This window comes from Musca autumnalis, unplaced genomic scaffold (genome assembly GCF_047663935.1).
Source record: "Musca autumnalis isolate F117 unplaced genomic scaffold, ASM4766393v1 scaffold_4, whole genome shotgun sequence".
In the NCBI taxonomy this organism is placed as follows: Eukaryota; Metazoa; Arthropoda; class Insecta; order Diptera; family Muscidae; genus Musca; species Musca autumnalis.
In genome coordinates this window covers 119,937,642-119,955,541 of record NW_027411977.1, presented here as the reverse complement: position 1 = coordinate 119,955,541, position 17,900 = coordinate 119,937,642, and the positions used below count along the sequence as shown (strand labels likewise).

The following is a 17,900-nucleotide window of genomic DNA, read 5'->3' as shown; positions in this document are numbered from 1 at the left end:
ACTAAGTTTGGACAAAATATTACGTAGGCCAAATTTGGACCGAATCGGCAGATCTGTTCGAGAGATATCTTGCGCTCCAACCACCACTACACACGGTGATATAGGTTTTTTTGCACTTTTGATTTGCCCCGGATGAAACTTCCCCCATCATAGGGGGCAGTGAATGTAAGTTGTTACAACAAAAATCAAAGCGATTCCAGTGCAGGTCCTAAACTGAAATTTTGTGTGGGAGGTACCCGAGTGAATGGGCCGATTGAGCACATGTTGGAACTTAATTTAAGTCTGGTAGACAATTCACGATGTGCAAAGTATGGACCAAATCGGTCACTCCCTTCAAGGGTTATCGTGCGCACAACTTTTCCGAACATTCTTGAACTTTTGTGGGGGACGTACCTGAAGGAGTGAACTAACATGGCTTATCACCGAACTTAGAGGTGGTTTACAATATCTATCAATGACATATGACACGAAATAAAAACATTCCATATCTACCCACGCAGGCAATGTGGAGACGAAATTTTATTACATTTTTGCTGGTGTAGACGCACAAAGTAAATGGCCTAAGGAAAATCCCCAATATTGCACATATTAGCGACTATATAATAATGGAAAATTTCATGTCATATGACATTTACATATAGTGTAAACTACCCCTTAAACTAAATTTGGGCAAAATAATACGAAAGCCGTGCGCTCCAGCCAGACAGACAGATGGACGGGCATGGCTAAATCAACTCCATTATTTCGATGAGGCACATTTTGCCCGTATGAAAGCATATATGCTGAGGGTATAAAAAGCTCTTTGCTGTAAAAAACAACATTGCATTTGAGAAAGGAAAAGTTCGATTACAGAGAAGCCACTCCATAATGTATACAAATATCCATATCTATGTGTATAAATCTGGCTGCTTTCATTTATTTCCTTTACTAGCAGACCCCGGTCCGCGTTGCTGGCCCGTCGTAATGAGTTTTATTGACAACTTTTTATGGACTTTATGCTTGGCAATTTAAAAATAGGTATTTTCTACCTCACTTTTTCGGTCCATTGTCAAACCGAGGAAGACTTTAAGTTTATTAACAGATTTTGTCTGTAATTAACCTTTCATTTCTCTTACGAACTTTTTTTCGCCCATTGGTGCAGTTTAGGATTTATTATCGTCCATGTCCCCAACAAATATAAAGCATTTTGGACCTCGGCATATTCCTGAACATTTTTTGAAAATTGCATGAAATTAGGATCAGTAGTTTTGGAAAAATAATGTATTGTAAAGAGTGGGCGTGGTCATCAGTTTTTAAGACATATTTTGGCTTCAAATATGTACCCTGGGTACACTCCCAAAAATTTATCCTGAAACAAATATAATCATAAATTTGGCTTATACATATAGTGTTTAAAAAAGGTACCCCACTACCTCCGAAATTCATAAAATATACACAATAACGGCAAACCTTGAGCTTTTGTTGCAAATTTCATGGAAATCGGTTACGTAGTATTGCAGATATAACATACTTTAAAAACAGGCGTGGTCGGGTCTTTAGTCCCCAAAGAAGTACCTAGTTTGTAGATAAATTCGTAAATTTTTAAACCGATACATTCGTAATTTTTTCAAAATATGACATAGGGGAGGTAACCCGCCCCCTCTGGAATTTAATAAAATATGTAGTCTGTTTCTGGGGCCATCCCTGTACATTCCCTGACAATTTCAGGAAAATTGATTCAGTATTTTTTTGCAGAAAAAAAATTAAATTGAAAACTGAAAAAGACGGCGTGCTAAAATTTTCTTTCTATAAAAACCTAAGTTGGGTTATGACGGCATTTGATTTGTATTCATACAGATATGTCGTTTTTTAAATATGGCAAAGGGAAGTACCCCGCCAAAATTCAAGAAAATATGCATCTTATTTTCGCCGTCGGCCATCCCTGTACATTTCCTCAAAATTTCAGAAAGATCGGTTCAGTAGTTTTGTAGATGTAACATATTTTAAAAAGTGGGTATCGTCAAGCCTTTTGGTCCTAAAAAAGTGGGTAAGGTCGGAGACGCAACCACAATTGTCTCGCAAATTACTTTCCAAAACGATACATTCATAATTATTGTAAATATAGCATTTTTTAAGAATTAGGGGAAGTACCCCACCCCTTCCGAAATTCAACAAAATATGTAGCCTATTTTCACCGTGGGCCATCCCTGTACATTCCCTGACAATTTTAGGAAAATCAGTTCAGTAGTTTCTGTAGAAAATATTAAAATTTAAAAAATGGGGCGTAAAAGTGGGCGTGGTCAAATTTTGGGTTATGGCGAAAATTTCAAAAAACAAAAAAATATCCAAGTCGATCCAGCCGTTCTCAACTATTGCCATTACCAACGAATGACATTTGATTTTTATGTATGTACAGTATCGGCCAAAACTAAAGCACCCCCTCAGTAAATTTTTTTGAAATGATAATTTTTTTATGAAAACTAAATTATAAATTTATTTTTTATTTTTCTTTTTATTTATTTATTTCTTTATAATTGAAAAATACAAATACAAAGGATTTAAGCTAAATTTTCCAAAAACCGATTATTTCGCCTGCAATAATTAATAATTTAGTATCCTTTATGCCTAAAAGATGTGATTGTGTCATCCAGAATAGAGGATAAGCAACGAAATATTGATTTCAATAGTTTTTGCTGTACCTCAAATGGGGGGTGCTTTAGTTTTGTCCGCTTATATTTGCGACCTAAAATGTTTTTTTAATTTTAACTTTTGTTTATTAAATTCTGATCTCCTTATTTTTGTATTTTTCAATTATAAAGATATAAATAAATAAAAAGAAAAATAAAATATAAATTTATAATTTAGTTTTCATAAAAAAATTATCATTTCAAAAAAATTTACTGAGGGGGTGCTTTAGTTTTGGCCGATACTGTATATAGATTAGGAAGTCTTTGTTGTTGCTTAATTGAACAATATTAAAGCCATTGGAAAAATGTTTCAACTGCTGTACGTCCAGCTATTGGCAATTGTAGTTCAATGATACACTTTTCAATACCAGACAGGGAATATAAGGATTCCACATTACCACCCTTTTAAAAATGATAACATATTTGTGTTTAAAACGTTCTATCCTATTAGGAACTTCTTTAGCAATTTATCAAGTTTTTCTTTTTCCAATACTTTTGTCCACTACATACATATATACAGTAGAACCTCGATAATTCGTAATCGAAGGGACCGGTCATTTCATATGAATTAGCGGGTTTAAAATGTGAAGGAAATGGATTCAAGGGACATACAGCTTATACGAATTATTGAGATTTTCAATTTATCGAGGTACGAATTATCGCTATTCTACTGTACATTTATATGTATGCACATTAGGGTAACCCTAAAAGAGGAATATTTATTTTATTGCAATGCTTACCCTCCAAATTTTTTTTCCAATTGATCCAAAAACCTCAAATATGAAATTTTATGGCGATCGTTTAACGTTAACCCGTGTCCTCTGAACGATTTTTATTTAAAGTTAACCAATCAACATAAAAGTTCATATTTAAGGTTTTTGGATCAAATGGAAAAAATTTGGAGGTGAGCATTGCAATAAAAAAAACTTTTACTTTTTTTGGGTCTCCCTAATGTATACACATATCCATATCTATGTGTATAAATCTGGCTGCTTTCATTCATTTCCTTTATTTGAGCATTTGATTTGTCAAATGCCATTGTCGTAGTCCTTAACGTTGTGGTCGTTATTGTTACTGCATTCGTTGATGTGTTTTTTTTTGTGCTTTCTTTTTTTCTTTCATTCATTTTTTGTTTGCTCTCCGGCATAATCCTTATTATTGCTGGATTGTTGGAATAAAGTGATGTTGATGTTTTAGTTTTCTTTTTATATTCTTGCAACGACTCCAATATAACCAGTCAACCAACTACGACACTACTACGGGTATGTTGTGTCTTCTTCGTTACTACTTTGACATTTTTGTTTTGTTAGTTCGTTCGTTTTTTTTTCCCGGTTGTATTTATTATTCTTCTCTTTTTACTTCCATGACATTTCATATGTCAGTTTGTTATACAATGTGTATTATTATTATTATTTTCATACATTTAAACGTTTGTCTATGCATTCGAATAAGCATGTCGGTATGTCTATATGTGTAAGTGTGTCTTATTTACATTCCTTTGGGGGAAATTCATAGATGTATGCATTTTTATCGTTATAAATCCAGAAATCTAAATATGCATATGGGTGCTTTATTGTGTATGTGGATATGTACATACCCTGTCGGACTTTTATTAACCAGTTCATAAAATGATTGATAATAGATCGATAATTTTTAAACTGTCTAAAAACTGGCTGAAAAGTTATCTAGAGATGAACCGCTTTGAACAGAAAAAATTTTCGGCAATTGTCCATGTTTAGATAACTTTTCGACCAATAAAAAGTTAGTCGAAAAGTTATCTAGAGATTAACCACTCCGAACACAGAAACATGTATCTTCTGCAAAGTATTTGTGTTTATCGAAAAAATAAGGCACAAATGTATAAATAATTCGCACTTGCTTTTTCTTAATATTCTTCGTATAAATGCAGCATCCACTTATAGAATACAGTGTTGATGGACTGGACATATTCGTACATATTACTCATATTATTCTGGAATTAAAAAGGAACACAAAGGAAATTTACAAATTTGCCTCTTCTTCTCTCTAACAAAAAAGAGAGAGACAAAGAGAGGGAGAGAGAGAATATGAAAAGTCAAAAATAAAGAACACACAGAAACAATAATTGTTTTTTTTTTCACATTATGTTTTAAACTGACTACAAATAGGCAAAAAAAAGTTAGTTTATTATCAGTCGAAAAGTTATCTGGCGTTGGACAATACTGACCACTCAGGCGCTCATCGCCTTGTAAAATTAGTCAGTTGGCATAAGGAAAAATTATCGATAAAATGCCACTTATGTTTAAAAAAAGCTAGCTTAATGTGAGCTTTAAATCGGCCACAGTCCCTACAGGGTAAATTCGAATGGTTGATGGCGCTTGTGTGTGTGTATGTTTTCTATATATTGCACATGTTTTATTGTGCAGTTGTAAGTTAAATTTCAACTTGACTTTTACTTGTCTACTTATTTTGCCTTTTATGTCACTTACATGTCGTAATTTTAAAGTTAACATTTATTAAAAAAAGGGAAAAACTCGTCTCTGCTTTGTTTGACATTAAGTTTGGGGTATTAGGTTTGTTTGTTTAGCTTATCGTTGGTGATTAGAGAAAGTATAATATAATAATAGGATATTTTAAAGACATTCTCTGAAATACCATTTGATATCTGCATATAAAATTCTGGCTAATAGTGATAGTTTCAGGATTGAAGTAGAAACAAAAGAGTAGTGGCTACTGGATGAATTTATAAAACGCAATTTTATTAAATGTCAGAGGAGGTTTCCAGCATGATGTGTAATGAGAAAATAAAATTCACAAAGCAAAATAGAAAACCCAGTATAATATATACATTAGGGTTATAATTTTTTTTCTCAAAGATGATTTCCTGTAGCGGGAATGAATAAGCTTTTGCCTATTAATGTCAAAAATAACTTTTATTTAATTTAAGTACTAGCAGACACGGGTTCGCGTTGCTGGCGTTGGAGTTAATGCTTTACAATTCAAAACAAGTGAGCCAAGGCTATAGCCGGGTCGGGGCCGACTATGTGATACCCTACACCACATCCTCTAGGAATTAGCTATGTTCAACCGCCTTGGACGCTGAATGTCCGGGTTCGATTCCCAGGCCTGGCCACATCAAATTTGCAACGGTGGCAAAATACCCCTTTGTTATGTTGGCGATTTTCCTGAGTATTTCAGCCATGAAAAACGTCTCTACAAGTGGCAACTTAGGACACGCTGTTCGGACTCGGCGATAAAAACTATCAATAACTTAATATGAATCCATTGATATGTATAAGAGAAGCCTCCCTTGTCCCTCCCTTGGCCCATTATTTTAGGAAATATGGACTTACTCTGGAAAAATTGTACCGTTGCAATAGGGACCGCGAAAAGAACCTCCTTCAAAAAAAAAAAACTCAAATAGATCCGACAGGAGTCCTCAAGCTGCACTTTTCAAAAATTTTGTGTGGGAGTTGCACGAAGGACGGGGCCGATATATTCCATATTCCAACCTGATACATGACTAGATAAAATATTACGATGTGCAAAGATTGGATCAATCAGAAAATCCCCTTGAGAGTTACCTTCGGATTTGGCATTTTATTTAGGTTTCTTGTTTTTTCAGGGTTTCATGGAGGTTTTTGGGCTATAATCTCAGGAAGTATGCACTTGCTATTGCAATGGTACCAAAAAAAAATCAAAACGATTCGAGAGGACTCTTAAATTTCACTTTTCCAAATTTTCAGGTACGTCCACTGCAGGTGTGGATCCATACCCGATCGATCGATTGCTCACTTCGCCAGTTATCGTTCACACAATTTTTCGAAAAAAATTTTGAACTTTTGTGGAGGAAATGTGGACCTGTAAAGCCTATATTTGAACTTAAACTAAGTTTGGGCAAAATATTACGAAGTATAAAATTTGGTTCGAACCGGTAGATCAGTTCGAGAGTTATCGTGCGCACCAGCCAGCTAAACAGTAAGAGAAACAGATGAACGGACAGGCCTAAATGGACTCCAAATTGTCTCAAACGAATTTCGTCCAAACATACTTAGGGTCTAAAACCATTATTTCGATGAGACACATCTTTGATCGTATTGTATGTATCCCCTTTACCCAAACTCCTGAGCTATAAAATAGGAGGCGCGGCGACCCCATGCTGCAATATTTTTATAAAAAATCCAATTGGACATTTGAACTGAAAATTTCTTTGTCATGATAGAGACAATTTGTATCATGGGAGGAAATTGTGGTTATCTATACAAAACCCATTATATATTAGGCAGTAGGCCCATTATCTAGCAGACACGTTATTGCAATTTGCATCAGGGGGAAAGGTCAGTAGTTATCTTTCCATATGTAGGCTACTTTGCCGGTATATGCCCTCAAGGAATTAAAATGTGGACCAAAAATAAAATTTGTATATTTTTCTTACAAAAGTAATGGTCTATTTCACCCGCTAAATAATATCAGATCATCATGAAAAATTATAGGCATTTTCTTCAAACTAAACTCTTACCTCATGCAAAATTTCGCGTTAATCGGATTATTATTGCGACCTAAGGAGCCGCTACAAAAAATTATATTATAAAAATTATGTTTTTGGTCCATTTCACCCGCTAAATATTTCACGATCATCACCAATTAAAATAGCGATCTATTCTGATTTGAAGCTGACTTCCATACCAACTTTCGTGACGATCGGTCCAAAATTGCGGCCTATAGTTTGATTACAATTTATAATGGACAGACGGACACACTTCTCAAAATAGCTTTATCTCGACGAGATATGAAGATTGGTATACCACATTGGGGGTTTCCGACGAATATTTCGCGGTGTTACATGAATTTTTACCAAAACAAGCTTATAATACCCTTTCCACATAGTGGTGTAGGGTATAAATATACCCAGCAAATTTTGACGGAAGGGGTTCTTTGCGATGACGTGATTTCATGTCATCTTTTGCATTGGTTCAAAGGAAGTCGTGAAAGATCCGATCTTTTCATCAGCATTTGTACCCATTCCATCGATCCAATAGAGATGATGTTTGCGTTTTTATTTACACACCTGTTTATTTTCATTTTGGTATGTTCCAGTACTGCAAAAATCTACTAATTTTTACTATTTTTTCCGATAACATAAAGGAAAAATTGTTATCGTAGTAAAAATAAGTAGATTCTTGCAGTTTCTGGATCAGACCAAAGTTGTTAGAACTGTCGTCGTGATGTTGTCTTACATTTCCTGCATATCAAACAACTAAAACTCCTAAACAATTGGTATTATATGAAGTCCCAACCATCGAGCTAAAAATAGAATCGGACTGCACACATTGCTATTTTAAAAGTTCCCTTGTCTGTTCTAAATCTGACATAGAATGAAATCAATCAAATCTCGCTTCTTGGAATTTGAAAAAAAGTCCGAAACGAAAAGGAACAAGAATCTGAAAATAAAGAAGAAACTAATTAAAAATAAATTAATTAAGCATAAATGGTATTTTCCATAAAAAGTCTTTCCTCCCCGTTCGTTACATTTTGTTCTTAGAGATCCCTAAAGCAAGCCGGGTTGTAGATCCCTACATATTTCCGTCACTAAACAAAAGAGTATAAATTACCAAAATGTTGTTATAAAATAACAAAATTATAAAATAAAAGTAATTTACGAAATAAAAATACTTAAAGGAGTGCATTTGGAGTCCATGTTGAAATCTGAACTGGTGACGGGAAGATAATTAAAAAACCTTTTGTAAGATGAAAGAATATCAGTTGCGGAGAACGGAGGAAGTAATCTTTTGCGTTGCAGCGGTGGTGATTACATTGCAATTTTGGATGTAAACTTTTGAAAAACTAAACTGATAAATTAATTGTAGCTATTTCATGAATTCGTTTGAATTACCCCCAGTTTTTGTAACTTATTTTTGTTCGTTCGTCTATATTCGTAATAATTTATGCATTCATAGCTCAGCCCCCAGATGACATACACATCTAATTTTTCGTATACCCGTTCCATATATCATTAAGGATTCCTCATTTAAAAATCAGCGCTCTACATTTGCGCTAAAGCGAGTAAATCGATCTACAAAATTTGACAATTCGTGTGAGAAGAATAAAAATTTTTACAAAAACTGGGGGTTAATAAAGAGCTTTGTTTTTCATGAAAACCATATTTCAATACAGCATTTCCATTTTCCAAACAAGACATAAAAATTTCATGCCAAGGGGTTGGTGAAAATGACATGCCAAAGCATTGGTTAAAATGACATGTCAAAGCATGGGTGAAAATGACGTGTCAAAGCATTGGTGAAAATGACATGTCAAATCATTGGTGGAAATGACATGCCAAAGCATTGGTGGAAATGACATGTCAACGCATTGGTTAAAATGACATGCTTAGGATCCAGAAAAGAACGTCATCTTTTGGGGTCCAAGCTCATATAAAATTCATCGATGAAGATGCTAAAAAGATGACATGCTAGATCACTTGCACCCATGATTGAATGTCATCTTTGGCATCGAACATTTTGCTGGGTAGGTATTTCTTCCTCATTTCTTCGGCCGGCTCTGTTGTCAAACCGAGTTATTAATTGAAGACTTAAAGTTTAACAACAGATTTTGTCTGCAACCTTTCTTTTCTCTTACGGACTTTGTCGGATTTTTTCGCCCATTGATGCTGTTTAGGATTTATTATCGTCCTAAAGAGATCTAAAAATAAGAGCAGGGTTTAAAATGCTAACGCCATATTAGCAAAAGCACTGAATATTTGCAGCTTAGCCTGCTAAAATTTCTTTGAAATATGTTTAGCAATAATGAACAACGGCAACATGTAGCCACAAATTTCACAAAAATATTGCTGGCGATGCTGATGCTATTTGATATTTTTGCTATAATAATAAAAAAGCATCGGACACGCATACTCATATTTTGCAGCACACATGATCAACACATATCAGAAAAGAGAATAAGCAACAAAGTTTGAACGGCTTAGTCATGTTTTCAGCAAACAATTGTTTTTGAGATCAGGGTTACCAGTGTAATGCATTAAAATTCCACTTTTTCGTTCAAAGGACATGTGAATTTTTGGTGAAGCCGTTCAAAATATATTTTTTTTATTTTTAAACAATAATAATTAGTATTCTTTAGGTTCTACCATATGATGGGGGCATTTTGACATTAAATGACACCTTTTTTATTACTGCGTTGGCAACCCTAGTCATAAAAAACACCCTCTGTGCCTAATTCGCTGCGACAAATGGTCAACCGACTGCTAAATATGTAGCGTGGTTGTCGATTATGCCTAACGAAAAAAAGATTAGTCGTAAAAAAACGAAATAAGCAAAAATGTACAAAAATAAATATGCGTTCGGTTGCTTATTTAGCCGTGTGTGTGAATATTATGTAGCAGTTGAAGTGTACAGCTAATGCTAATGTTTTTGGGTGCTGACTTTTAAACCCTGAATAAGAGTCAAATTCTCCCTCTTATTGAGACGTATATGTTTTTTTGTTTTTCACGGCTGATGGACCTTTGAACTTCACCATTTAACTAAATTTGTCAATTTTTCGTTTTTCTTAATAAGGGAAATACCGTGCCACCTTCGAAATGTACCACGGCACATTGCACACAATTTCGTAAAAATTGGTTCGCTGCAAATTATATGGAAATCGGTTCAGTATTTTCGAGACATAACATATTTAAAAAAGTCGGGTCTTTAGGCTTAGATTATTTCGTAAATTTGCAAACCGATACATTCGTCAATATTTCAAATTTAGCGTTTTTTTTTTAAATATCAAACAAAATATGCAGCCTATATTCACCGGGGGCCATTCATGTACATCCCTGAAAATGTCAGTAAAATCGTTTCAATAGTTTTGTAGATGTAACATATTTTTTAAAGTGGGCGTTGTCAAGTCTTTGGATCCAAATAAGTACGTAAGTTTGGAGACACTTGAGGTGGGTCATAGTATAACTTTTAGATCAGTATGCCAGGAAGCATGGACTTGTCCACGGAAAACATAATCTCGCTGTAAACGGGACCACAACGAACAGCATCGGTATACATTTCCCAAGGGTCTTCGAACAGACCCTAAACTGCACTTAGACATAAATGTTGAACTTTTGTGGGGGAGGGTACCCTAAGGAGAGGACCGATATGGACCATTTTAGAAATTAAACTAAATTTGGACAAAACATTAGGAGATAAAAAGTTGGGACCAAATTGGTTGCCCCGTTCAAGATATATCATGCATACCATTTTAGTGACGTTTTTTTTTAAATATTGGGGAAAATACCAGTATTGCCCATCTTCGAACTGCAACTAATTTTGGACAAAATATGATTAAGATGTAATTATGGACCATATCGGTTGATCCGTTCGAGAGTTATCTGCGCTCCAACGACCACACAGGGTGGCATAGTGTTTTTTTTTGCACCTTTCAGGCTATTTTCTCAAGAAGTATGGACTTACCTCTGAAAAAACTCTTGCCGACGTAAAGGAGGCAGCATATGCAAGTTGCGTAAATAGAAATCAAAGTGATTCGAGAGCGGGCCTTAAAGTGAATTTATCCGAAATTTTGTGTGGGAGGTACCCGAAGGTGTGGACAAATATAGTTCATATTCAAACCTGATCTACATCTCGTAGACATATTAGGAAAGTATGGACCAATCGGTCACTCCATTCAAGAGTTATCGTGCGCACAATTTTTCTGAACATTTTTGAAATTTTGTGTGGGAGCTACTCGAAGGAGTGGACCGATGGAGTCCATATTGGAACATCATCTAAGTCTGGTAGAAATTTCACGGACCAAATCGGTTACTCCCTTCAAGAGGAGGGATGTACCGGAAGGAGTGGACCGATATAACTCACCTTCGAACTTAAACTAAGTTTCGACAAAATATTACGAAGCCAAATTTTGGACATAATCGGTTGAGAGAGTTATCGTGCGCTCCAGCCAGGCAGACAGACGAACGGACATTGCTAAATCGACTCCAAATTGTCTGAAACGGATTTCGTCCAAACATACTTGGGGTCTAAAACCATTATTACGATGAGGAACATTTTGCCGTATGAAAGTGTATATACCCTCGTTAGCATAAATGCTGAGGGTATAAGTATTAAAATTGAAAATAGATGGCGTAAAAGAGGGGTGTGGTCAAACTTTCTTTGCATAAAAACCTATATTGGGTTATGACGAACATTTCAAAAAAAAAAAAGAAAAAGAAATGTCCGAATCGGTCTAGCCGTTCTCAACTAATGCAATTACCAACGAACGACATTTGATTTTTATTTATATAGATAAAAAAGGTCACGTACAAACCACATAGTTTTTTTTTTTTTTTTTTTTTTTTTTTTTTTTGTTTTTTTTGAAAAAAAAATTGTTTGGCTATAGTTACTTTTATTACATTTAGATATTAAGAAAGGTCCCCCACAAACCGCTTTTGATTGATATAACAAACAAATAAAGTTCTGCTCATCATCAAAATATTTCAGTATATTTACAGATTTCGCGCTTTGTAAAATTGCATTCTGTAAAAACCATGTGCAAAAAAATACACAGAACTTCCAAATAGACAACGTTTTTTGTATTTTGTATTTTTTCATAGGCTCTCTAATAAAAAAAGAAAGAAAATGCACAGTGGGCTTGGATGCAATTTTTGCCATTTAATGTTTATAGTCAATTTTTATTTTATTTATAAAGGAAAAATTATTTTGACAAATTAAAAAAAAAAAAAATTAAGAAAAATAGTAATTATTTGAATCCCACTACCAAATAGGACATAAAATTCTTGTAATTAATCGCAATTTAGTACAAAAAATATTTCAAGAAAATCGAAGAATATTAAAAATTGACTGTAAATATTAAATCGCGAAAAGTGCATCTAAGCCCACTGTGCAAAATTTTTTACTATTTTTTATTAGATAACTAATAAAAAATAACAAAATTGAACCAATATTAAAGAATTTATGAGTAGTTCTATGCATATCGTTTTTACGCGATATCTCTGGAATCACAGGAAATCAAAACTGATTTTGAAAAAGTGTACGATTTCACTTAGAAATCCCCATATGTAATCATATGATGATGAATTTATCGAGAAAAAAATCAGTTATGCCATTTTGGTTATGTCGTGTGGCTTCAAAGTTTATTTTCAGTTATATATCTGCTTATAGTGACTTCAAAAGTTTGTTAAAAAAGCTGATGTAGAAATTTTTTCGAATAACATTGGCCGTAAGCTTTTTTATCGAATCACCTTATAAATAAGATTTTGTTTAATCTTAGGTAAAAACTCATCAAAATATGATACAGGGATACGAGGTTGTAAAAAAGTCATAACCCATATATATGAAGAAAAGACAAAATTTTTTAGTTTTCCATAAAAAAAAAATTAAAAAATTTTTTTAAGCTACATGAATGATTTTTGGTACATAGATTGGGAAAAAAATCCCATTCTTAAATCTGTTCGAGATACTAATTTTGGCTGTTGCGCGCAAAAGTTATGGCGGTTTCAATTCTGATAAAAAGAAAAAAATCTTTAAAAGACTCTAATCATTATATTGAGAAACTCTCTTAATTATGGGCTCCCTACATACTATATGTTTACTGAGGTCCCATAACTTTAGTGAAAAAGTTGTAAATTTTCGCGGAAATTAGGAAAGCATTCAAAACAATTGGTAGTTTACAACTTGTTCTAATAAAATTCAAGCTGTTTATGCATCTGAAAAATATATAAAAAATATGTACGTAATCTAAACATCGCGAAGATTCAAATGAAACCAAAACCATACAAATTCGTTTAGCGGTTTGCATATTATAGCAAAAAACAAAAAATATATTGAGGAAATTTATAAAATTTTTGTAAGAGAAAATATTTATTAAAATTTATTTTGTGAGTTAGTTGAGTAAAATGTAAGAAAAATAGGTCGGAGTTTTTCTTCTATTTTAGTTAAATTCCACGCAATAAATCACATTTTTTATTCTAATCACTTCTCGAAAACACGCTAACATCTAGCAGAAGATATGGATATCTTTCAAATAAATGTTGGGTTCCATTAAATGGGGTATAATCTTGAAATAAAATTGTATCGGGTAATGTTCATTTTGAAATGCGTGTAAATCGCGAAATCCTCAAAATCACTTGATGCGCATGCGGTTTACCAATACAGCGAATTCTTCTCTTTTAATTTGTACACATTTGCCAGGATTTACTTTGGCCGCTAAGATGTAGCATCGTCTGCAGTTTAGTGTGCAACAAACTGTATTACGCTTATATTTTGCAAAAAGTGCATACACTTTTTATGCGCATCCGATTTCACTATCAACCGTGAGAAAATACATCGATCTAAATATATTTCAATAAAATCCGTCAAGAACCGTGGATGTAGCATCACACAGTATTTTTTGGATAAATCAGATACAGCTCCCATGCCACTAAATTTTTCAAACCGCTGTTTTCGCACAAACGCGAGTGATGATTCACTTTCTTCATTGAAATGGAAACGATCCACATAAAACGCGAATTAGTCAGCGATATTTTGAAAAACATTTTTCGCAAATTTTTTCATTTTTGCAGTAGCCATTTCCGCCGTTCTAGTAGATGGATTTTTACGATCTGTGATTCGTATGATCCGGATCGTCGAAAAACTAAAATATCGCGGGGTACCAGCACACTCAAAACGATATTGTAAATACTGTACCCAAAAAATAAGTTTTTTAGAAAAAATATCGCACTAAATTTTGGCCTTTGGCAGTAGATTACTCTGCTGCTGTGTGGGCTACATACTTAATATACATATCAGATTATGCGAAATTGCGAGTTCTTTAGTCCTATAATTGGTTTTTCGAAATATCCAATGCGCGTCCCAGTTACATAAAAAATACAAAAAACACCTGAAATCCGGCTTCAAAATGTCAGCATCCATAAAAGGTGGATGCAGTGGAAATTTTGGAAAGTGATACATTAGAAGTGTAATCTTCATTTTGTATTCTCCAACTTTTACTTTGGACAGATGTCCGTCATTTGAATGGTTTAATCAGAAATCGAATAGCAATGAAAAAAACCTGTTTAGATTCAACGTGTTTTTACCTATGGTTTTTCCTTTACGCGGTCGTAACTACCACGTAAATTAAATTTTTTTGCTAAATTTTTGAGCTTTGTACAAAAACATCTAAATTAATCCAGCAATAGTCATAGTTACTGGAAAACTACAATAGTTCGCGTATTATAATAGTGCAAACCTTGGCTTCATGGAAACTAAAAAATTTTGACTTTTCCTCATATATATATATATAAATAAAAGTAAAAAGTAAATAAATAAGTATCCAGCGGAACTTCAATATATTTTTTCAAAAATTCAGCAATATTTTAAATATATTTTTTTTAAATATATAAACATATTAGAATAATTCTATTTGATTTTTTGAGAAAAAAATCTAATTCCGTTCTTTAGTTATAAGGTACGTATTTCTAGTCTAAGGTAATATAACAGACAATAATCGAGCAATTTGAATATTTTATTTGATCTTCATCTTAAGTCTAATCTTAAAATCTCTAATAATCTTTCTTTCCCCTCTCTTTTGTGCTCTTCTCGTTACAGTCATCAGTATTGATTAAATCTGAAAATGATGGTCTCACACAATCTGCCACCAGCAGTGCTGGAACTGTTGGCGGTATAGCAACCTCAGCTTCCACTATGTCAGCAACATCCACCGCTTCCAATTCAGCAGCTGCCGTGGCTGCAGCAGCCAATGCCGCTATGGCAGCTGTGGCAGCAGCTGCTGCTGCCTCTGCAACCAACTCAAGCCAAAGTCAAACTGTTAATGGTTCAACAACACCGAATAATAATAGTACATCAGCTACCGCAGGCGGTACGGCAATAGAGGCATCTAACAATAATAACACTACTACTAACAGCAACAACAACACAATCAATAACAACAACAGCACAAATGTCAGTAGTAGTAATACAACAACGAATGGCATTGCCTCAGCCACATCTCCCAATGGCGAGTTACTAACATCCGCACAACAACAACATCAGCAGCAACAACAGCAACATATGATTGCCATTAGTCAACAACAACAAATGATGACATCTACCGGTGCACCCATTGCTGCAACATCAGTTACCGCAACATCTGCTGCCACCGGTCTATTGCCAGCTGTTATGTCAACACCAACTGGTTCTGGTTTGGTCCATAATCCATCTTTAATGTCCTCCTTGGTTGGTGGCACTAATACGGCAACTAACGGTGGCGGTATGCCCAATTCAAGTACAGCTCAGGTTATAGCAAATTTAAATGCTGCCGCCGCAGCAGCAGCAGCTATGCCGAATGCATCTTCAGCGGCCGGTACAAGTTTATCGTCAGCTCTAGTCCCCTTCCAGCAACAGAATACCGTAACCACCGTCGCTGCACAAACATCCACAGCTTTAACCACAACATCCACCGATGCCAAAAATACACCGAAACGTTTACACGTCTCCAATATACCGTTCCGTTTTCGTGATCCGGATCTAAGAGCCATGTTTGGGGTGAGTATTGTAAAGGTTTACTCCTTTTTAGATAGCTTTAATCCAAAATAAACGAATATGTGATGGAAAAGAAGTTCGAATTTTGATATATCTAATAGAAAAGATATTTGTTGTTGTAGCAACGTTCGTTCGCGTGTATCGTTTTCAATTATCTGCTCCTAATTTCTCTGTGTTCGAAAATTCTGCAACCTGGACTGCATGCGTCCATAAAAAATCAGGAGATAGATGAATTGGGGTTTAGTAGCCCGGATAACGAGATGCAGTATATTGCCAGTCCACAGGACGTGTGATCTGTCATTATTTTGCGGCGATGGATGGGGTCTGGTTTCCGAGAACGGCATTCACACTGTACCTAACTTGGCAACTACATCAGTGTAAGTGCTATCTAAGCCTGCCTGATAGACTCGTTGCTCTAGAATTTTTACCTTTGGACCATTATCTCTAAATCATGTAGATCTCTCCTAACATGAATAGTTGGGGGAAGCCGACGATAGCAACCAAGTAGGTACGGTATCCACAACATTTTTTGGGCTGATTCACCGGTAAAATCTTCGTCTACCTATAAAGATGGTATCATGGGGAGGATCCCTGTTGCAGTCCTCAGGACGGCATTCTGGTAGGTTTAAGTATCCTTGAACTGCGTAGTGCATACCATACTGACGCTGTATAGCTTACCACAGGGCTATTGCTTTATAAGACGTCCACAAGGTTTGCTACAGGTTAGCAACTTGAGAAGCTTGTTCCTACATCGTATCTTGTCACAAACAGCTACAACGTGCGTGGACGACTTAAACCTCCTGCAGTGTCGCACACGCAACACTTAACACCAGCCGTTGCTGTTCCAATCCCTGGATATGATGCATCATTTTTGCAGTTTAATTGCAATGGAGTTCGCCGTAAAAAATATCAGGGCCAACAACAACTACAGCTCACAGTGTTGCAATCCTTACTAAGGGAGAACCGCACCAGAAATGGTGGTGGGGTATTGCCATTCCTATAGCACCAGTCTGTTCAACACAGACCTACCTCGCTTGAGCCTGTCTCTAATGACCTGCGCATGGAATATATACGGGTAGCAGTCAGGTGTTGATCTGCCGAGGTAGAGTTGCTTAACGTATATATTTCAACGGGTGATGCTGCACTCTAGGTTATAGGTCAAACATTATCGACTGGACTTTAATGATCATCATGTGGCTATCGGTTCTCGGCAGTGTCTAGCGAGGTATAGTGCACGTTCAAGAAGGACGCCTCTACCAGAATTTGCGGTGAGTGTCACAGTTCCCCACATATAATCATCGTGTCACCTAGTCTGACAAATGACGTCATCTGGCAACCGGTCGTTTCTCTTGGGTCAGACCAGTGATGCTGCACTCTAGGTTATAGGTCAAACATTATCCCGCTTAATCGACTGGACTTTAATGATCATCATGTGGCTATCGGTTCTCGACAGTGTCTAGCGAGGTATAGTGCACGTTCAAGAAGGACGTCTCTACCAGAAATTGCGGTGAGTGTCACAGTTCCCCACATATAATCATCGTGTCACCTAGTCTGACAAATGACGTGATCTGGCAACCGGTCGTTTCTCTTGGGTCAGACCATATCCCCATAATAGTCTCCATCGGCAGAACGCCCGATTTTATCAACTTTGAACGCCGCGCTATCATCAATCATGGGAACGCAAATAGGCCCAGTTTCAGAGAGTTCACTAATTACCGCTTTAGGTAAGTGCCCA

At 35.4% G+C, this 17,900-nt stretch overlaps 1 protein-coding gene across 28 annotated transcripts in view; it reads left to right on the top strand.

Annotated features, from left to right (window-relative positions):
* The window catches only part of Rbfox1 (RNA-binding Fox protein 1), a 699,789-nt gene that overhangs the window by 513,065 nt on the left and 168,824 nt on the right, over window positions 1-17,900 (top strand). For all 28 annotated transcript variants that reach the window (XR_012412218.1, XR_012412217.1, XM_073980545.1 and 25 more), the window contains one exon: window positions 15,233-16,168. Coding sequence is in view for 26 of the 28 variants with exons in the window: in XM_073980545.1 (XP_073836646.1) it covers window positions 15,233-16,168 (936 nt within the window). In the remaining 2 variants the exon portion in view is untranslated. The remainder of the gene's footprint in view (window positions 1-15,232; window positions 16,169-17,900) is intronic.